This window comes from Camponotus vicinus, unplaced genomic scaffold (assembly GCF_025532165.1).
Source record: "Camponotus vicinus isolate PSW18456_S1 unplaced genomic scaffold, iyCamVici1.0 SCAF_7, whole genome shotgun sequence".
Classification (NCBI taxonomy): domain Eukaryota; kingdom Metazoa; phylum Arthropoda; class Insecta; order Hymenoptera; family Formicidae; genus Camponotus; species Camponotus vicinus.
This window is the reverse complement of record NW_028141979.1, coordinates 1,897,341-1,920,826: the sequence shown is the minus strand read 5'-3', so window position 1 is coordinate 1,920,826 and position 23,486 is coordinate 1,897,341. Positions and strand designations below refer to the sequence as shown.

The 23,486-nt window shown below is 39.7% G+C and overlaps 1 protein-coding gene across 3 annotated transcripts in view; it reads right to left on the bottom strand.

Moving 5' to 3' along the window:
* The window catches only part of L (zinc finger protein Lobe), a 78,642-nt gene that overhangs the window by 40,029 nt on the left and 15,127 nt on the right, over positions 1-23,486 (bottom strand). For all 3 annotated transcript variants that reach the window (XM_083104253.1, XM_083104251.1, XM_083104250.1), the window contains one exon: positions 13,483-13,554. In XM_083104253.1, the coding sequence (XP_082960379.1) occupies positions 13,483-13,554 (72 nt within the window). The remainder of the gene's footprint in view (positions 1-13,482; positions 13,555-23,486) is intronic.

Sequence of the window (23,486 nt, the reverse complement as noted above, 5' to 3'; positions counted from 1 at the left end):
ACAAATGAACCGTCTTTAAGATATTTTATTTTTATTTATTAATCCACTATTAATCCAGGTCAGGGACACTAAATCTTAATTGTCGCACCAAGCTAGAGTTTTACAGATGGATTTTGAGGAAACAAATCAAAAATGTGGATTTAATGCAAGATCTACATATGTATACAAGGAAGGAGATCATTTTGAGCATCTTTTCTAATAAAATAAGATAAGACACCAGCTATTATTTTTTTACATAAATTATGATGAAAATCAAAATTTTAAACAAAAAGTAAAAATAATAAAAATATAAAAAAAAAATAAAAATCGGCTCATTTGCCCATGTTTATTAAATCCGTTTAAAATATTTTATCCTGTACATTATACTTTCCTTCTATTACGCACATTCTCCTCTTACGATGTCAAATCGTATCGTTTGATTTTATATCCTATAAAGCGTCGAGGGAAATGAAAATCGCGAGTCACGAAATCGCGAATAAGCGGCGCGCTAACGCGAATAAGAATCGCCGCAACAATGTCGGCGCATATCCGGTTGCATGAGTTTCGAGACGCGTTGCTTTACTGCCGTTTCGAGGCGGTCGCCGTCGTTCCGCCGAAGTTTTTCTCGTCGGGTAACGCGAATTCAATTAACCCTAAGCGCTTCTCTGCGGTCGACACGTGGGCGAGCGCGCATAACGCCGCGGCATGCGCATTGCGAGAGGATACATGCATATATACGTGGAGGATACATCTCCTCTCCCTCTCCCTCTCTCTCTCCTCTCTCGGGTGATGCGATGTGCGCCAGTTACTGCGCAACGCGCGCGATATCCCGAGGAGAGGCCGGCGCGTCTTCCTTTTTTGCATGTCCTCCCTCCCTCCCCCCCCCCCCCCGACCGAAAGGGCAAATTGCTTCGATCCTTGTCTCAACTGCCCCGAAACCGCAATTGCCCAAGACCCGACAATTAAACGGCACAGCGGGACGAGACGCATCGCACATTCGCGTTCAAATGCATGTAAGGATACACACTTTTATTACACACTTTCCATCCGAATACGCGTAACGTTTAGAAGGGAAATTTTATATCATGAATCTCCGCGGAAAGTGACACAGGATTGTTGTATTCCTCTTCCGAAATTCCGAGATTCAACTATAATTTTTATATCGCGAATGATAAATAAATAGGTGAAAAATTTATGCGAGATTCAATAATAAAAGGAAAAGAGAATCGCTGACGCGGATGCAATTATTATCTTCGTGTCTGGAGTGAATTCTTCGGATGCGAAGGATGCGGGGAACGCGAGGAATGTCACAGGTTGATAACAGATCTATGAAGAGAACGCGTAGAGTAGGATGGGATCGATCGATGGATCGAACACGCGATGAACGTGGTAGATTCTATCTAGGTCGGCCCGTCGCCCAAATACTAATTGGACACACACGGCTTTATTTATACCGCGGCCAGCTCCCACAGTAGCTCACGTGGCGTGCCTTACACGTGACATTTTGCCGCATCTTCTTCGATGGGCGCCAACCATCTCGGTCCTCTTTAAGCCAACCACGGCCATTTTTGCGCGCTCATAAGCGTAGACATATTTTGAAAAACTTATTATGTTCTGTTAAGATATATTATTTCTGTGTAGTTTTTTAAAGAACGTCAATTTCTATAACGTAAAAGTTATTCAAAGTATATCATATATTTATATATTTATTTTATATATATTTTTATATTTATATATTTCTATATTTTTTTTATATTAAAAGTTATTCAAAATATATCGTATATTTCTATATTTATTTCTATATCAGAAATTATATATTATATGCATTATATAGAAATTATATATTATATACAATTACATGCAATTATATATGTATCTAATTACATATTAAATATTACATTTGCTGCAAGTGTATTAAAAACACATGTTTGATCTATTCGAAAAATCCGCACATGTTTATCTATTCGAAAATTGGAATGGTAAACTGCGAGTCATCTTATATAAGTTTTTCATGCTACAAGAATACTTCGATAAGAATGCGCAAGGTCTTAGGCACCTCCGCTGCAATTAACACTCGGAGCGTGCCTTGAAAATTTCCGCGTTATTGTCGGATGAAAATCGCCGTTCGAGATAGAAAAACTCGGCGCAAAGTACAATTACGAGTTGGATGCGACTTCTTCGAGGACTTGCTTGAGAAGACTGCCACTATTTACGCAATATCGCGGCCTTTCAATGTGGACGACGCTCGTCTCGACGCACGAAAAGGAAAACTAAATTAATTCCAGATCTTACTCGTATGTTTTATACTTTGTTGAAGTATTTAAGCGTAAAGTGCACTTAAAATTATTTATAAAAAAAAAAAAACGAATTGCACGGACAAGCGGGAAATCAGCTGGCGAAAGAAAAATAATACGACGATGTAATGATAGAAATACGTGTCGGGAGGTTCTACGGGGCGGCGAGGGGGTGAAGCGAGATAAGAAAGGGGGACGTTGTCCCACACTTTGCAATTCTCCTCTCGCGAAGAAGAAAGAGGAGGATCGCCGTCGAGGCGAGATTTGCGGTTGGTTTCGCGAGAATAGTAAAAGGATATACCTAACGCTATGCGGAGTACTTGAAAGTTATATTGCACCTATACGGTTTAAGCCCTTAAAAGCCGCCACATCGTGTTCGCGCGGGATGCACCGAGCGCATTAACTCGGCGTGGAATTTTCATTTGAAATCCTCGCCACGAAACTGACCGACGTGCATACCGTCCGTGCTCGTCGTCGTTAAATCGCGTCTCTCGAGAGAAACTCGCGACGCGGCTCTAATCGCGAAGACGCTTTCAGAATGGCCGCTTGTATGCTTCATCGTCTCGAATCGAATTCAATTGGATAGATATTTCATTGTTTAATTTCATTGATCACGAAATATCATTGGGACATCACGAAAAAATTCTGTAATTTCTATAAAAATGTTAATCTATGTATCATTCTTTGAAATAATCGTGCATAATTTATAACGTTTATAATAAGACTAATTTTCTGTTCTCTTAATTTTAAACGATGAAATGACTTTTGATATCAAACTTGTGCTTCGATTGATCGATAAAGGAATTGATCGTGAGTGTGATAAATCGCTCTTCGTTAGACGATGCGCAAAGTGCAGGCGCGTGGACGCATGTCTGCGTCTACTGTGTAGTCTGCTACCAACAGGAAACCATTGACATAGACAACTTTGTATTGAGAATATTGAATAATTTTTTTCTTCAAAATGTATAATATATAATATATTTATAATTCTTATGAAGAAAATAAATTCTAATATTGACGGTTAAATTTCAATTGCCCTCTTTATCATGACAGAGACATTTAATTTAGATCGCAATATTGTCAATATTAATATTAAAAATAACAAAATTTAATTTTCACAATCTGCATTGAAAATCTATAATCATATCTATTTTATCAAACTGTTACATTTTGTCATATTTTAAGCATACGTCCTTAATAATATTAGATGAATAAATAATGAATAAATATGCATTAATTCAAATTTATGACACGAGGATTTAAGACTCATTGGAATACAATGTCTCAACTTATAAAACACAAATTGTGCATGTTGTCCAGCAGTTGCATCCCACATCACCTCGCATCTTTGTGGCGAGGACATCGAACGATGTGCCCGTTTAATTATAGCCGCGCGATAGCGCCAGAATTAAATATCCCGATTTATCTCCTTATCGATCGCATTAATCTGCGATCCATCGGCGCGCGATCGAGAGCAGTCATTTTCGCGCATCTATTTGTTTCGAAGGATCGCTCATCTTTTTGCGAGAGGAGCGAGGCGTGGTCGGCATCCTTTTCTGTCCGGGAGCCGGAGGTGCGGGTCGGCAGATCTTATCGCACAGGACATTCCTGTGCGCGGTACGTCTGTACGTCCGTCTGTCCATCTGTCCTTAACTCCGTTTTGTATTTCGCTTTCCGTAATATATATGTGTACGCGGTGCGTGCGCCGGCTGTCGGAGTGAGATCGCTGATGATTACGCGAATCCGAACTATACCATATATTGTTTCTTATAATTATAATGTATGTCTGTAAAATATATTTCTTTATATAAGCTTTAAAAAATTTCTCATAATTCGCTGATATTATTATATGATTAATTATGTAATATTAAAATTATAACTATTAAATTATGGAATTATTTGTTAATATTATTTAGAATTCTCTTAATTAAAAAAATGTTAAAATTGGAGATAAAATCAGAGAATTTCCTATCGATAGATTAAAGAAAAAATAATATGCGATTTCACGTAGGTAGGTTTGAAAAATACTACATGTTCTATCGCAGAACCGGTTGTCTTCCAGTCTTACAACGCAGAAACTTTCATATAAATTTATCATGTTGAATGATAGAATCGGTTTTCCTTCAAATATATTTGATTACTGTTATGTGTTGAACGATTATTTTTTATATAATAAAATGAAAACTTGACAACACATACCGAGACTGTTTCTAAGTGCAAGTAATTATTTGCGTGTATCTCGTAGAATGTATTATTAATTTAAAATGAAATGAAAAAAAAATGATCAAAGTTTTTATACAACGGAAGGAAGATTTCAAAAACAATCTGAGTAATATCACTATGAAAATAAAAAGAATTGTTAACCGTCTTCTGGACTAGTTTGGACTATACGCAACTATAAGTCGTATGTTTCACGCGTTTACGGACATGTCGGAAATGTAACGAGCGTCGGTGGATGGACGTTGTCAAAACGGAGGCCGGAGTGTGAGCGGAAAACATAATAATCCGGCGCCCGGGTTGGGGTAATGATGATTACCGAGCACTCAGCTTCGCCCGGATTAATTCAACGCTGTGCGTTAGGTCGTCCTGCCACACATGGTAGATAGCCTGGCATGCAAGTCTGAAGCGCCACCGTTCATTAAGCTTCTGGGCCGCTTCCCGATTTGGGCCCCGATACCGATGATGAGCGAACGATGAGCGAAGCGTATCGCCGACATGCGATATTTCTATCATTACGAGGATATAGATAATAGAGTAATTTTTTCTATTTTACATACAATAATGTAATAGTTTTGCTTTTTTTCTTTCAGAAATACATGTTAATTTTTTAAATACACATATATTTTCCTTTAACATATTCCCATTATTTGATAAATTATCTGCTTCAATTTGTTTTTGAATTTAAGGCTTGAAATTATTAAACTATAATAAATAAATAAAGATTTTATTATAGTAAAAAAATACTATTAACATATTATTAGAATTTGGAAATTAATCGAAGATGATGGTTTCGATTTTAGATTCAATATCAATATCATAAAAAACAATCCAAAGACGAATCGCATTCAATCGCACTTTATTGCATCGAGTTATTAATTCGAAAAGGCGAAAACTGCATCAGCACGGACATATGCATATCCTCTCTCCTCCCTCTCCCCGAGTTTCTAGCATTCTCTCGGCGAAGCAAACGGAACGATAAGCGTCGTCGAAGCCGGGCGATAACGCGGAATCGCCAGGCGGTAAAGTACGTTGCGCGTTGAGCTGCCTGGCTCAAACTTTTCCACCGTCGTAAGAATTCCGCCGCCTTCGTCGGGTGGCCCGGCGAAAGTTTTCGCCTAAATTCCCGCGGGTGCCGTGTGTGCGAGAGAGACGGAAGAGCTGGGAGCGGGAGGAGGAGGAAGGAGAACCGCCACTACGTTTTGCAACCACCGTCTTGCCACCCTGTCATCCCCGTTTTCCTCTGTAAGGAACCGTCACTACTAACACATTCCCGATAACATAGACGTCATGGCACACGGGGAATGCCCCCACTGTGGGATTCGAATAAGGAATAGCGATATGAGAATCGAAGAATAATGGGATTTAGATTAAACAGAATGCTAGAAAATATGTATGAGCCGTTGAAAGGGGAATATACGATGGTATAATTGAATACTTTGAAACTAGAAAAAATCCTCTCTTTCTCTTTCAAGCTTCTTTATCTTTTAATAGAAAATGAAAAGGATAATTTTAAAATTAGAAAATTAAAATAAAAATAAATTGCCTATTGTAAATAAATAATAGCGGCAAATTCCGATATAATCTTAAATTTTGCTTTCATCGAGAATCAAGATTAATTCTTCATAATTGAATACTTTGAAGCTAGAAAAAATCCTCTCTCTATCTCTCTTTCTTTTTCAAGCTTCTTTATCTTTCTTTATCTTTCTTGATAGAAAATGAAAAAACTTTCTAAAATTAGAAAATTAAAATAAAAATAAACTATCTATTGTAAATAACTAATAACAAATTCAGATATAATCTTAAATTTTGCTTCCATCGAGAATCAAGATTAATTCTTCATATATTTCTCATCTATATATCTGATTGTGAAGAAAAACAATATATTTTTAACAGTATTGTATCAACAATCGCAGTTAATTAAAATTATACATGAAAATATGTATTTTCGCTCCAATATCTTCAAATGTTTTCTAAAAAACGAGTTTCCATTAAAAAAACTAAATTAAAAGCGAGCAAACGAATAAGTAATAAATACACAAATGCACTTGATGTAAATTTACATTAATTTCGCAATTAATTGATTTTTTTTAACTCGCTTTACCCTTGAATTACTTTACATTAACGCGAACCGTGCTCCTAACAATTTGACGATACATTTCGAACATAAACGATGATTTCAAGACAATTTGCATCTGCCCGTTCGCATTATGCTACTAATCATTTTTTATTGCGCGTTTCCAAGGAGGGTGTCGTGGCACCTCCCGAAAATTAATAATTCCCAAAAGCTAATCTCGCGGTGGCGAACGAAATTTCCGAGCGAGATTCTTGCAGACTCGTTTCCCGCCTCATTCCCACCTTTCAAGATCGCGCGAATCGGTATGCGTGAGCAGAGCCACATGTACAGCGAACTTAGTCGATGTGTGCGCAAATGTGCGTGCTCTCGCGGCATTCACGTGAGAAAACTCCCTGGAGAAATAACCGAGTTGTATGTAATGCACGTCGAGGCGTTGTAAGGGGGTGTAAAGGCGGCCCCCGCTACGATCCTGGTGGGGAAAAGAAGGAAAGTGAGACGCCAAAGAAGGAGAAGAAGAAGAAGAAGGAGAAGAAATAGAAGGGAGAGTGCCGGTCTTGCAGGTGCAAAATGCGCGTCGCTTCGTTCCGCCCTTCTCTCACCACCCCCTGCTACGACGTGTATTTATTATTTTATTAGAGCTGGATGCGCGGAAGCTATGAAATCCTGAAGACTTGAACGGAAGAAAAAAAGCGTGAAGCATAAGCGTTAATTTTCTAACGAGAGGAGCTATAAATATGTTTAATACTTTCTTTTTTTAACAACAAAGACGAACGAGGAATTCCATGGCGAATATGGGCTGTTATAAATAAGGGCTATTGTTAATTATAAGTTAATTATCAATCTATTGTTTCAAATAATTTTTCATATCGAGATATAGGCTTTTTATATTAAAGTTTTATATTAAATTATTAAAGTTTTATGAAGTAGTATACACATACATAGTGGAAATGTATGTGTGAATTCCAAGCTTGTTAGTGTTGTAAAAAAATAATTCAACATTATTTTAATAATATAGAAAAGATTTATTATTAATTTTATTTTTTATATAATAGCAAATGTGTTATGTATGTGTATATGCAACATTTGACAGTTCTTGAGCACGTGTAGTTTGTCAGACAAGTAACGCTGCAACGGTGATGTTCTACACTGCTAAGAGAAATCGATTCTACCGCCAGTCGATAAACTCGACAATCGTGAACGGAGCTTACAAATCTGAGGATAAGTTTTAATTTGTTTATAAATCACGATATTAATATAACAAAATATATAGAAAAAAAGATATTTAAAACACGTCGTGCAAAATGCATAAGAAATCTAACATAGAAAATGCACTAAAAAATTGATGATAAACTCTTGAATTAAGGATAAAAATACTATTTATTCTTATTTTTAATTATATTTTTGAGAATACGTATCCTTGATTTGAAATTTTTGAAAATTATTTTCTTCAAAAACATATGCAGATTTCTCAATGTTCAACTATATATTTTAAAACTCCTGAAATTGATTTCTGGCAGCACAGATACCTGGAACGTTTATAATTAGAGACAGAATTGACTCATAAAAAATCCGTCAATGAAACCCAAAATCAGAAGGATTAGCGAATCGGTAAAAATATAATTGCGAAGATTCGAACGAAAGGTTAAACAATAGGATACAATATCGTCGAGGGCGACGACCCGGGTCGCATTTCAGATTCGGCCGATCGCCGACGCGGCTAAGCGTATGTTTGTGTGTGTGCGTGTACTTGTGTGTGTGTGAAACTTCCGAAGTTTATTAAATAATAAGCGAGTTAAGCCGACGCGGCGCGTCGCCCGTAGAGGCGGACATTTAAAGTGCCTGTCCGTGTCCACGTCCGTCCGCGCTAATTACCATCGCCGACCACCGAGCATCATGCCGGTTGGACAGCGGCGAATCTCGTCTGCGGATGAACGGATAAAATTAACCGCCCGTGATCATCGCCGCGATCGATATATATTCGTTCGCGCCCGCGCGACTGACACAATTTCCATCCGGCGACGCTGTCAATTAGCCGACACTTATACATCTTGCCGCGGACCCGGCAAGATGCATCGCGATTTATCAGTTTCCGTTCATAATCACGCATTTTCATTTGTTAGAAATTATTTTTAGAGAGCAATGAATTCAATTTTTTTTTAAGCTTAATAGTTGTATTTAGGATATTTCTTTGAAATCTAATTCTTCGCTTAATTTTGGATAATACTATTTTAAGAAGAATCAGCTCGAAGGGGTGGGAAGTGTAATTATTGCAAGATATTTTGTGTTCAAGCTTGAAAAGCCGCGTGTTGTGTTGTACAAAGTGCAGTCTCTAATTAAGCTTTGGAAAAGTCATTTCGGTTTTTTTATAGGGAAAATTGTCTTGTTCATTAAATCTGTCTGCAACTAAAGACGCGGCTGAAACTTTATTAGAATCTTGTAATTATAGTTGCGTTAATTATATAATCGCGAAACGAAACTTCTTCTTGCAAAGTTCTCATCGCTTATTCCGACTTCTTAAGGATGCCGGACCGAAGATAGGCTGTGCTCCTACCGAATAATAGATGACGGACTCCGGAGCTTTCTCGGACTCTAAAGACGGGTGCGGGTTAAATTTTCAACGTGTCAACTGAGGTTGTTACGACCCCAAGGTTGGTGATTCAACCAAGACGTTCGACGCCAACTCGATCAATCTCGTGAAACGCGGGAGATATTATAATATTCATCTACGCCGCGAGTTTATCACTCCGAAATTTCGTATGATTGAAAAGAAAATTCTCCATTGATTGATCAAAAATTAATTACCATTGACTAATTGCAATTTAAAGCAGCCCCATTAATCGATTCGTTGTGTAATTCATTTACTCGTGAATTATTAATTATTTATCTCATTTCGAACTTTCAATAATTGATCGGCTAACGAAACGCAATAAAATCGCAATTATTTGTCCGGCTACCGTTATTAAATATAATACCGAGCTTAATTTGAGTAACGTTGATTATACATTATAAAGATATCATAGAATTTCCATTTGTAACGCACGCACAAACGCATATACTGGACATATACTATTCTTTATTAATAAAAATTGCCAATAATTTTTTCTCTCTTTTGCGTAATATCGTTACTTAATATTTACTTTCTCATTTATTTCTACCAAATGCTTTCTATGAAAGCTCGCCATCCAAATCCCACTCATGATTATTCATCGTATCAATTATTCATCGCACTCGTACTTCGCAAAATTCCTGAAAAAATTTTACATAAAAATAATCTGACAGCGTAAATAAAACGCAACGGATTAAGATGATTCGAGATACTTGATCTCCTAACAAAACTCGCGCGATCGTCCGAGCTTAATCCGTTTTCGAGCCGATTCCGTCCCGCTGGAGATAAACATCTGAAATGAATTCGGGAGCTTCTCCCGGAGAGGCGGTGGTCCTCCGGCGACCAAGAGGGTAGTAGATGGCTAAATTAAGAGCACACGGAAAAGAAGGGAGGCAGTCTCGGCAGCGAAGCCCGAACGGAGAGAAACGATTCGAACGCCCGTAATGCGAGGCGCTTAAAGTTGCAATGGGTCTCCAGGGTATAGAGGGTGGAGCGGAGGGGTTTACGAGGGGGAGAGGGGGAGGTGGTGTAGGAGGAGAGCGGGATGAGCGGCGGCAGGATCGAGTGACTGACTGACTGGAACCGAAAAGAGATGCGACCTGCCTAAGAGATTGGGATCTCTGCGAATCCGAGAATGCCCGCCGGGACGGAGTATTCGAACTTGTCCACGACGGCCTTTTACCGATGTTGGGTGACTGCGCTTCCTCTCCTTCTCTTTCGCTCTCTGTCTTTCCCTTGATCTTCTATATCGTGATAAGCAGCCCTCGAGAAGAACGGCCGCGAAGGGTTGAAACGACTTCGTTTTAATTCAAGACGATCTCGCGTGAGTTTTGACTTTGGAGGATTATCTTCTTTGAGAAGCGACTTTATTGCTCTTTCCATCGGGTTTTCAACCCCTTGCCACATCGAGACAAAAGCATTTATGATAAGATAATTTTGTATGCTTATGCTTGAATATCAATAAATATATTTAAATTGTGCAAAAAAGATCTTTCTGAAATTATTTACAAAAATTAAATTGAAGTTAAATATATCCTATAAATTGTGACATTAAGTAAAAAAATAAAATACTTTTTTACGCTATTTTCTGAAATGTTCAGTTAACGATAAGCGGGAGCAGCAATATTCAATGAATCTTAACAGACTCCTAGCAAAGTGCTGTTTTCATTTGAGATGTAGTAAAAGACAAGAGGAAAGAGAGAAAGAGAGAAAGCGCGAGACTAGTAAGCTAACTCGAAGGGTTAATTAAGTGTTTGCTCGTCCGACAAGCTTGGCTTGCGCATCTCTAAGTCCAAACTACCACTGTCGCAAATGTACGAACGGCAGCGTCTGGTAACCGCCATTAAATCTGGTCCTTTCATATTGCATACAATGGCGCGCATACTATAGATTCCCTTTGTATGCCGCGCGAACTTATCCCGATTTAAACCCCCCATGCAGGATAAAGCGCCGTGAAAGGGAAAAAAGTAACGCGCGGTCGCAGCAATTTGCAAAAATTACTCTAGTAGACAGCGCTTACGCTCTAATTTGCTATTAATCTTGGTTGATTCGCGAAAATTAATGTATTATTTATCGCACGCGGCAAAAGATCGAAGAAACGTGAAGCGCTTCGTAGAAAAGATTTATGATTTCAACTCATTTCTTTGAAAACCGAATAAATCTAATCATCATATGAATTGCATTTGAGAGATATAAATAATTAAATAAATTAAATTTATTACATTTTCAAAATTCACAAAATAGTGCTTTATCACTTAAAAATTTGAGAAGATTACACGAATCTTTTACAAGCGTATTTACAGCCAAGGAATTTTATTAGGCCAAGCAAGCGATCACTCGAGTCCTATAGCAAAATGAAGGCCGATGTGTCCTGAAACATATGCTAGATGCCATATATATATATATATATATATATATATATATAGAGAGAGAGAGAGGGGGGGGGGGGGGCGAAATGACCAAGCCCTTTGGTGACCGTATCGCAGGACGGAAGCTGGCACTAAAGGGACACATTTACGTCTTCCCAGGAGTGCGTTAGCTAGCTGGCTAGCCGTCGGCCAAGCTTGTCGACTGACCCACCCAACCTCCTTCTTCCCCACCCCTTTTCGTCAACCCCGACGTCGACCAGGGCTGGTCAACTTTACCAGTTCGTCTCAAACTCGAGCCCGATCCCTCTGTTAGTCCGCGCTAATCGAATCACCGCGTATATAAGCGTATGTCCAATTCACGGAAACTCCGTTAACCATTATGAAAGCGGTAATCCCCCAATTATTGCACAGTCATCGGGGAGCTCGGCGGCTGGGTGGGCCGGACATCGAGGAGTCTCGTGAATTTCCGGCGAAGCAACGGTCGTCGTTTCCGCGACGTCTTCTGACAAATCGCACTGTTTTTGGTGACACTAGCCTGAGGAGAAAGAGATGTACCTTTCCTATTTCCGTTCGATAAGCGCAAAAAATATAAAAAAATATAAAACAAGATATAAAACGCACGATAAACCCTTCCAATGTATGCGTGTATTTCTTAATGAAACATGCAAACTGCAATGCGAATAAATTACTTGATTTTGTGGCTATAATCAAACATTTTAAGGGAGAATAAAAAATTATTTCGCAATTATTTTATCTTCCTGTAAAAATGTTAATTTACTTTTGTATTTATTTTATATAAGAAAGAAAAATTTATCTTTTTTTTTAAATAATAAAGCGTATTATTTATTGTTCTCAGCTGATATTTTTCGATCGATAAATTCAACAAAAAACCTCATCTCGCAAGGCGTGCTTGTCCGACACAGATTCATCTCTACCCAGAACCAGTCTACCATGCTCTATAGAGCCAAGTAGAGATTAGTCAACTTAAGTCGGCCCAATCCGTCCGTCCCTTACCAAAGCTTTGGCTGTTACAAGGTAATCGAGTTACAGGAAGCATATGTCGAATGCATGAGATGCATTGTATTCGTGACTCGTGCGCTGAGAGCACTATCTATTCGCTGCGCACTATCTATTAAGCTGCGAGGAAACTCGATCTTATTATCTATGTTTCGTACTAGTAATATATATATATGATATAAAATAATATAAAACAAATTAAAATATTTAGTGCAGATTCGAAGATCAATATTCCCAGCAATTTGAGAGAAAATTAAATTTATTTTCCCAATTTAAAAAATGTTGGACATTATTATCGCATCAAAGCCACCAATCGCACTAATTTGATTTGAAAATATTCGCAAATTCAAAATTGCGTATATTAAAAACGTTTCAATCTAAATGTATCAACGAAATGCTATTTCGGGAGAATTCTTGAGCATAAAAGCAATGGTTCCCTTTTCTCTCAGGTCAATTCTACTTTGTATTTATCCCTTCGACGTTGTAGCGGAAATCTCCGTTACGCTGTTCGAGACGCTCGCTCGAATGTCGTAATTCAAAGTTTCTTGTATAAAGTCTCCTTAAATCCTTTGATCTCGAATCTACCGCCATTCGAAAACTTTATCCTCGAATTTTCTGCCAGTCAAAACGAGCAATCTTAAATGGCAAGGGTAGCAACCCCTTTTTATCGTATGATAGGGCGTCTATTAGGATTTACGGATGATTAAGGATTGCCCTTATATAATTTAGGCGACCCAAAACGCGGTCAATTATTGTAAAGCGAAAAGATAAAGATAAGAATGAATTTGGGAGTTACAAACGCGGCAAGTGCCAATAGCGCAAAAATTATTTTGCGCTGCGCTTGCAACGCAGTAATTAATATTACGTATTACATCTATTTGGCACTTGACACGGATGAACTCGATTCGAATAAGCATGACTCACCGCTGTCGAGGCTGTTCTGATTCTCCAGATCGGGACCTTGAACGGAAGTTGGCCTGCCATCTTGCAAGTAATCTGAGACAGAAAATACATCACGATTAATATATAGTATAATAAAACATATATCTCGAATTATATATATGTATTTTTTCAATAACTTATTTAATTAATATATAAATTGTATTTTGAATATTATATGCCAAGTAATTATGATATCACGGATGCTTAAATTTTGAAAGAGTATTTTTTAGAGTTCTTTTTAATTTTGAAATGCATCTCTTTCTTTCTCTTTTTGTCAGAAAAAACTCACGTTCAGAAATTAATATAGGAAAATAATATGTAATAGTTGGGACGATAAATTATTAGATACTCCTCAAAAAACCTTGTGCTGGTACGATTAAAAAATATAATCAATTTATTTATAAATATCTATTTATCTTTATAATAAAAATATACATAAAATGAAAATGTAAAATATTCTACAATAAATCTACTTTTAGAAAAATATAAAAATAAGGAATAAAGTTTTACATTGTTAGATTATTATCAGAAATATAAGATAAATTGATCAAGTTACGTCAATCCTGATCGTACCTGATTTTTCAAAACATTTTAAACAACATTTCATTGCTCATTTATTTCATATTTTTTTACATAATTTTCATTTATTCATGTTTTTATTAGATATCATTAATATTTATTAATGACATCTAATAAAAAACATGAATAAATTAATTATAAGGAAATTGATGAAGTACGATTTAGGAGACCAGCGCGATATAGGCAGCCCTATTTGATAAAGAGTGTTTTAGATCATTTTCGCTCGTCCCGGTCCCAAGCTCGACGCCCAGATCAACACGCACACATGCACCCACACAGCCCGCTATCCGGGCCCTTAATAGGGATTCCGCATTGAAATTTTCATGGGATTTCGGGCGATCGTGCGGAACGAGCTCGGAGAGATACGCGGCCTATGCCTGCGCCGCAGATGATGCCGTTCGCGCGGACGCGAATAATACGGGAAAGGGTGGAAAAGAGCGGCGTGGCGGTGATCCCGCGGGAGCCATACCCCGGTGATATTGGCTCCCACAGCCCATTCCTGCGCATAGGAGACCGAACCGCCTTGGACCAGCGTACAAACACACACACACGTACACGTATACACGTGTATATAACATGCGAGGAAGACCAGCCAAAATTCAAATTTCCCACCGGAATACGCGCGACTTTAAGCACAACTTGCGGGAAACAACCGCGGCGACCAAAGCGCGCCCGACTCGCATCGATAATCGAACTTTACGCCGTCCGCATCGATACGACGAAAAAAAAATGAAAAAAGAAATTACGTCTCCCATACGGTGTCGATATTATTTATCGCGTCGCTTTTATTACCGCATTCTCCACAAGTTGCTTTGCGAATTGTTCTTATTAAATACTTAAAGCGTAAGACGATTGAGCCAATATCTATGAAAAGATTGCCCGATGTCGATTCAAAAAAATATACTGTAGCTTGTGCATTATTATTATAAAGTTTCTAACATTTTCTTGGAAATTTTGATCTTCTTTTGATCTTCAAGGTTTTGTATTGCTTTTTGTGATTATTCAAATAAATGATAGTTCAAATCGAGATCATGGAGGAAGGCAATCGCACATCTTCCTCTTATCACCGAGGGACGAAATTGCAGTCACGAGGGCACGACAATGCCCCGTCAACAATTAAATCTCCTAAAGATGTCCGCGATCCTTATTTAATTTCTCCTCCGCGTTGTAACGTCACGCGAATAACTCACTGATAAGACGTTGCGCCAAGAACCGCGGCGGAATAAAACGTTAAGACCGTGGCGCTCAAGCTGCTGGAATTATCATCGCTCGTAAGTCACGGCGCGAACATTGCAGCTGCAACTGCAACTCCGGCGCGGCGGCTCGCGGGCGCTTCGGGGACGAGATAACTCGTATAAATAACCCGGAAGTCCGCGGTGCACAATAGTCTTTTTTTTTTACGAGTATGACTTTTGGGAGTTCCAAGGCTGCGCACGCTTGGGACGGCGCGTTGGTAATCAGTTCGTCGTTGTTACTGAAACGCGCACCGAGCGGATCGCGAAAACCAAAATGAAAAAAAAAGAGAGAGAGACAAGGAAGAAAAAGACCTGCCTATATTCGCTTCCAGGCGCTCGCGATCGCGACTTTTCGCCCCGGATTTGTCGCGCCGAATATATATTTAATTCGTGCCGCGGAGGGGAAGCCGCCCTTCGCAAAATCGCTTCGATTCGATGCCTAAATCGAACCATTACAGCCGACATTTCGGTACGACTAGGATGTCATCGAGCGTGATACGCGCGTTGCGGACGTAAAATCGTAATATTCTTGTATCGTTGCGCGACGGTTTCGGCGGACGTGCATGTACGGAACGCGACAAATAAATTTGCCAATTAAAAAACGAATTGGCCGCGCAGCGACGCGGCCCGCAACGCGCGGCACGAAATATAAAATAAAAATTTCAGATGGGATATAAAAGTTTTTTTCTCCCTCCCCTTTTTTTGCGGAAAAACAAACTCCGCGAGTCTCTCGCTCTTATAACGAAGTGAAATGCGGGAAATTGGAAAAAAAAATACGGAGATTCCTTCGCGTGAAATAATCATTATTGTTCTCTTTTTTAGGGGCGAGAAAAAAGGAAAGGCTGGAAACGCAAAAATATGTGTAACTCGCGCGCAGCATGCTAATTTTCCAGTCGTCACGTATTTATTATTTCATTATCCTTGGATGCAGAATTAATCCCGCTGTTTTCACGTTTAAAGCAACGTATGCATTTTCGCGTTTTTCGCGAGCCCCTATCGCGCCGCGTTATGATACGCCAACATTATGCGGTAACGAAAATCCCTTAACGTGGATATTCCCTTTTTGCAAGGATGATATGATTTAATTTGCGAAAAAATTGCGGCCGCAATTCTTACGCGTTGCATTAAACGCATCCTCCCCAGGTCAGATATTACGCGTAAATACTAGGAATCGATTGCATCGCGACATCCAGCATCATTTTTCACCCGCCCCCATGGCCATCGTCATTGTACGTATATATATACGCGGTACATACATGTACATACATATATACGTATGTATATGAATTTTGGGAATTCGACGGAGCGGCGAGCGAAGCTGTTGGGAACCGGTTTTGGTTTTGTATTAGCATGTAACTCCGGCAGGAGTTGAAGTTGCGATGGCTTGTGGGTGGTCGGGCGGCGGCAGGGAGGGTAATTACCTCCTTGGGGAGCGCCCTCTCCACGGCGTAGCCCGGTATAGCCCCAGCACGGGTACAGAGGCTTCCCACTGCTCCCAGTGGTCCCGCGGGATCGCGCCAGTGGCTCTCACAGTTGCGGTTCTCATTCCGCCGGAATTGGAATTTCGCCCGAGGAACGGGCGATGGGAAAGATGCCCGACTCCGACACGGTATCGAACGCTCTTTACATAGCTATTATCTACCGGTAAAGCACGGTAAAGGTACTTAGCATCGACGGCAGTGTATATTTGACTGCTACTCGAATAATGCAATACTACGTTTCCAATCGAATCTCAGACAGGCGCGTATATCGGGGACGATATTTATGGAGAATTTTTTATTTTTATAATTCTCCGTGTGTTTTTTTGTGATTTCGCGTTGTAACGTGTACAGGAAATATAATTATAGGAAAGAAGAGCGTGCGACGGAAAAATAATTTTTACATTACACGTGTCGTCGCTTTATCATTAACGTCGCGCTATCGTTTTACGTAATTTAAATCGAGTCCCACAAGGCGTCGTAATGACAGCCCAATTAAGCGCCGGCGACCCCTAGATTGGGAGAGCAGTAGCGTCACGTGACAATACAAATTATTATGGTAAACTTACCCTATAATTTATATTTGCCTCATTAACAAGACACGCTCAATTCTATCATTGCGTGAACCGTATGCCTTATTATTCCTTACTGTTATTTTCTTTATTAAAATCGGTAGCATTATAATCTTAATCTAGAATGTATAAGGTTGTGCGATGATCATTTCGAGATTAAAAATTTTTTTCCTCTATAATATTATACAGAAATATAATATAGTTGCATTTTATATTATAATTGAATTTTATATGTGTATATACAGCCAGAATTACAAAGCTGGGAGTAATTTTCGCAAAAATTTTTTTTCACTTTTACATCGTTACGATTGGCATCAATCTCGCTGCACGAAACAAGTCAAAATTCACATTTTCGGGCCGCTTCAATTCGACCGACGTTCAAATTCGAAGCGCCCTGTTTGGCTGATACGTTTTTAATTGGTCGTCTCGGCCGATATCATCGCCGAAACCGCCGACGAAATAAAACACGGGTGTGCGGTCCCTTCGTCGGAAAATGGAATTGCAGTTGCCGGCGCCGCTGACGACTTTTGAACCGGCTAATTCGCCCGGAAATAATAGACACCGCTGGCACACTCGTATTTCCGCAAGCTAATTTCGGGACCATCGGTATGGCATAATGAAGCACGCGCGGAATAAATTTTCATAATTCGTGACTATGCAATTTGAACGTACACGCGAAGATAGTCTCGCAAAATGCCACACTGGTGTCTAAAAATAGATGCTGGCAAACGTGCTCGTTTAAAAAACGATGAAGCCAAGAGACGTGATTAAAATTTTCATTCACGCGTCTGCTTGCAAAATTTTGCGCGATGATGAGAAACGCGCGACGATCGTTGGTTTAATAATCCCGTAGGATACTGGCTTGGATCGCCTAATAATCGAAACGGACACATCGAGGGCCTCGGCCGGAGCCTCGATATCGTGGACACCCGGTACAGTGTCATCGGCACATGCCACTGTTAAGGGCAGGCCCGTCCCCGGGGAGCGTCACAAACAATAGCAATGGGCTAGCCGATGCCACCCTACGACCACCCTACGGCATCCCACGACGTTCTACGCCAGTATCCTTCGACCTTGCCGGCCCTAACAGCGAGACTCGACGTAAGATAGCGAGAAGAGAAGAGAGAAAGAGAGAGAAATGAATTGACAGAGAGAGAGAGAGAGAGAGAGAGAGAGAGAGAGAGAGAGAGAGAGAGACAGAGATAGAAACGGATAAAGGGAGGAAAGGCAAGAAAGAGAGGTAAAGAGAGGAAGACTATACCTTGGGGAAAACTTTAATTTCTTTCTGAGAAAGATGGTTGTTCCTTGTACTTTGCCGTTGCAGGACTATCAGCTCTGTATCCTTGCTGTATGTACATACATACATACATACATACACACACACACACACACACACACACACACACACACACATATATATATATATTTTGCGGATGACTGTATATTTATGTATGTATGTGCGTTTATATGTGACATTGGTTTCTCGTAGGAATTAATTTGGCTCGATGTTCCGCTCGATGGAGACGCGATATGGATCTCGTTATCACTTATACATGATCGATTTTTCGAGAGATAACTTAGTATTCGTATAAAAAATGCGAATGATATTTTCTTCATTTCGAGTACGTATAATTTTATCATTCTATATATATATATTCCGATTTGCATTCCGACTTTATCATCGCCACTTAGAATAATGATACAGATATTAGACCGTATAAATGAAATGAAGAAACTACTCGGAGACATTTTTATTTATGGAGCACGTTGAAAAATATGATTAAAATGTTTCGCGCTTGTGCTTGAAACAAGTAATTGCTCCCATAAGAGAAATACGATATGGAAAGATATAAATAATAAAAAGTACGAATTTCATATATGTATTAAAATCGTAGATATTTTCTCGCATATATGTAAAATTGGATATTAAAAATATTATTCATGTCAAAATCTACATATATCTTTTTGCTTCTGTTAGAAATATTTGCTTCAATTTTATTCATAGGATCCTTCATTTTTCCTCTTCGATCTGTTTAAAAAAAGACACTCAAGATACTAGGTACGTTATATCAAGACCTCCTCCCCTGTGTCTCGAATTAAACCGAAAGTTCAAGCGGTTTTAAGCACTGACCGCTGTCCGGCGTACTTAAATGAAGCGTGCCACCCGGCGAAATTTATACACGGCCCTCCCGGACAACAACGCAGTCGTGTTTGTCAAGGGGTTGCCCCGCGGTCCATCCTTCTCGACCATGTCAAAAGCCGCGTATACGCGCCGTAATTTCGAGTTCGCCGGCGCACTAATTCCCCGCTTAACTGATTCCGCGAGAGCTTACGGTCACGTAACGTCCGCGTTTACGACACGCAAGTGTGTGCACTCCTTTAGGACTCATCCCGCATGCCGTGGTACGAACTTTGCGGGAGTGCCGGGCGCAATTTCAACTTATAAAAGAACGTTATCTCGGAGCCACCTTACTAACTTGACTAGTGAAAAGTTAAGCTTTAGATATCACGACTTTGCAAATATAAAAAACTGATCTTAAAAAATTGTTTACGTTGTTATATCATACTAAAATAAAAGCATATTATTGGGAGATGTAAATAAATATCGTGCCATTTTACGAAATATTGAGAATTAGCAAAAATACTGGAAATTCGACGTTAATTTTTAATTTAATATATTTTAATTTAATTTAATATATTTTAATTTATTTTAATTATTTATTTTAATTTATTTTAATTAATTATTTATATAAATTTATGGGAAACACAAATTTTATTTTTACGGTGTATTTTAGCATGATTTCGTGCGGATTGTAAAAATAATACGTTCCTTTGTATTCGCCAAATATCCTAAACTTGCAGGCCGCGAAAGGTAACCAGGCGGACGAGTTTTCCACGACGTGGGTTTTCATTGTACGAAGTGCCGGTATGTACACCCGAAGAAGGGAATATTAGCATAAAGTTAGCGTAGTACCCGATACCGTATGTTCGCGCAAAAGTTAAAGTTGGGTCGCGTCCCGCTCGGCCCTTGGGTCCCCAGATACTCTCCCGATTGCGTTCCGTTATATTTCGATACGAAAGCTGCACCCGATGTACCCCAAGAACGTCATCGACCAAAATCCCTTCCCGCTACATCTTGAATGTATTCCACGGTCGCGAGAAAGTTCGCTGTTTCGATGTGCCGTGAATTTAATCGTCGCGGCCGATTTCGTTAATGATATTAGTCGCGATAACGTTACACATTTTTGCATAATATAAATACCGCCAATTTATTAAATGCTGGAAAAATGTCATTAAAAATTTGTTGATGCTTTAAAATTATTTTCGCAACTCGTATAAGATAAAAAATATTTTATTTTATATCTTCAAATATTATATATGAAATTCTTATTTTTTAGACATTAAGATTTTATCGAATTACAAGAAAACGGCAAGTATTAATAAGCAATGAGAGACGCTAAAAACCATTAAGTGAAAATTGGGAACGAGAAAATCAAAAAGAAAGTCGTCATAATACGCGCAGGTTTTAGAAGGATAGTTACTCGAGATACCCTGATACCTTTTATCTCCTCAAATTACTAAGTTTTACCTGAGCTGAAGCTGAAGAGCGCCTAGAAGGCGAACGAATGCCACGAGTTATTAGTCGTAGTTATTAGACGAGTTTTCATCTTCATCCTTCTTCTCTTCGCGGGCCTATCTACAAGCGCGACTGGCAAAGTTACTCTCTCATTCGTTCGCCGGAGAGAAATAACAGGTGGTATTTCGCGGTCCCCTTTGTCGGTTATCCACCAGCGGAGCGAAGCCGCGATTGCAGTCGCCAAACTAATCTCCGGAATGTCGCGCTAATCTCGCACTCGAAAGAAGAGAGTTCGCCATTCCTGGTCGCCAGACGCGGATTGTTCAACTTAAAGCCCGACCAAAATGTCACCGCGCAATGCCGTTTCACTTGGCCGAGCTTCTTGGGAAAGTATCCTCGCAAAGGGACATGATTTATCAGAAAAGTAACGTTTTGCAAAGAACACATTCGGAAGTCAAGTTTCGATTAAAATGTTGCTCGCGAAAAAAGAAATTGTTATTTGTATTTTAAAATAAATTGTTCTAAAATTTGACTTTATAGAAATCATAATAAAAAATTGTAGATATTATAATAAAATTATAATAAAATAGGTAACCTTGTTAAACCTTGTATAATCGCGTTATATGTAAAAACTGCAATTTTAATAATTTAAGTAATTTCTCAATATTTTTTTAATTGATGGCGAAATCTTCAAAGTTTCTTAGAGCAGATTGTCTGATAAACATATTCTCCGCATCGCATGTAAACACGTCGCGCGTAGATCGACCTAAATTCTCGCGATCGCGAGCGCAGCTGCGTACTTGTAGTAATTTATCGTGCGTCGATGCAATTGTATTACGTACAAGGCGGGAAATGGCGGCGTCGAGAGGGAACGAGTTTATAATGAGATCGTGTCACACATATTTTCCATGTTTACCGCTTCCTTCGCCTTCGGTACGTCCGTCTGGGAGGTTGCAAAGTACGCTTTCGATTCCGCGCGCACATCACCGTACAATGCAATCGGAAAAAGAAGACGGATTACCCGCGATGCGTTCGAGTGCCTCTCGCGAATTTGACCGTATTCGCGGAAACGCGAGTGTACGCGCGAGATGTACACGAGCGCGTGGGTGTAAGCGTAGGTGGAATACAGTTACAGAGAGGATTCATCGTGTGGCTTTACGTAGAGAGAGGAAGAGAAGGACGGGGGAGGAGGAACGGGAGATGAAGAGGATGAACAACGGGAAGAGCGGAGCGAGAGGGAGGGAGAGAGAGAGATAGAGGGACCTGGAGTCGGTCCCGAGGGATACGTAGGAGCTGCGCTACGGCCCGAGGCAGCTCGTCACCTGGGACACCCTTATATCGCCAAGTACAGTCGCGTCGAGAAAGCGCTATTGTACCTAAAGCCAGTTCTCCTTACTTTCTGGATCAGGAGTCAGTTGAGACTCGTGACTTCTACCTGCTTGTCACACGAAAGATCCGCTACGATGTGAATGTGTTTGGCGAGAATAAACGAAAAATCGATCGAGTCCCAGATAGCATTACTATTAGATGATCGACTGGTTATTTTACTTTATTTTTATATATCGAGAAAGTTTCGTCCTTAGACAAATATTTATTCGGGACTTGTATCTTGTATATCGCAAATATGACGATTGAAATAAATATAATAAGTAAGAGAAAACGAATCAAATAAAAGAGAAAGGAATTAACGAATGAAAAATCTATAATTTTCTCGATCGAATAGAGCTCTGGTAGGATATATGAATCGTAAAAATTTCTAGTTTCGTCGAAGAAAATGACGAGTCTGCTACATATTTCTACGGTACCATGTGATCGAGCACTCTTCGAGGAAATGCGATGGAAACGGAAAATTGTTCTGCATTTTGTCAATAGCACGTCACTCGTGAGGATCTCATCATCGACCCGACGAAACATGCAATTGCGACCGCACCATGGAAACGCGATTTCCCAAAATGTTCGGAGAATCCACCGGGGTTTGCGAAATACAGCTTTATTAGCGGACGCTGTATTGGGAATATAAGACGTAAAACGTGGAAAGCCCGACGAAGAGGAGGAAGTGGACGAGAAGGAGAAACTCTAGATAGGATAAAGGGGATGAAGCGAGAAGAGGGACCAGCCGGACAGAGATATAAAGCGGGATGAAGACAGATATGGCAGAGAATGGATAGGATGGGGGTGTGGAAAGAGGAAGAGAGAGTTAGTTTTATTAGTAGGTGCCGGCATCGGGAATACATAAGACGCAACAACGTAAAAAGAAAAAGGTAGGGAACCGCGAAGAGAGAGGAGAAACTGAGAGATACAAAAGAAGTAAAGAGAGAAAACGCGCGAGAAAAGAAGAAAAGAGACGAAAAGATAGAGAGGTAGAGAAAGAGAGGAGGGTGAAGGAGAGGGAAAGATAGAGGGAGGGAGAGAGAGAGAGAGAGAGAACGAGAGATGTAGCGGTGAAGAGAAGAGGGTAGGTGAGCGCGAAGAGGCAGCGGGGCCAAGTCCCGAGGGAGTCCGTGCTCTCCTCTGGCGCTGCCAGCACTCGGGAACGTGAAAGAGG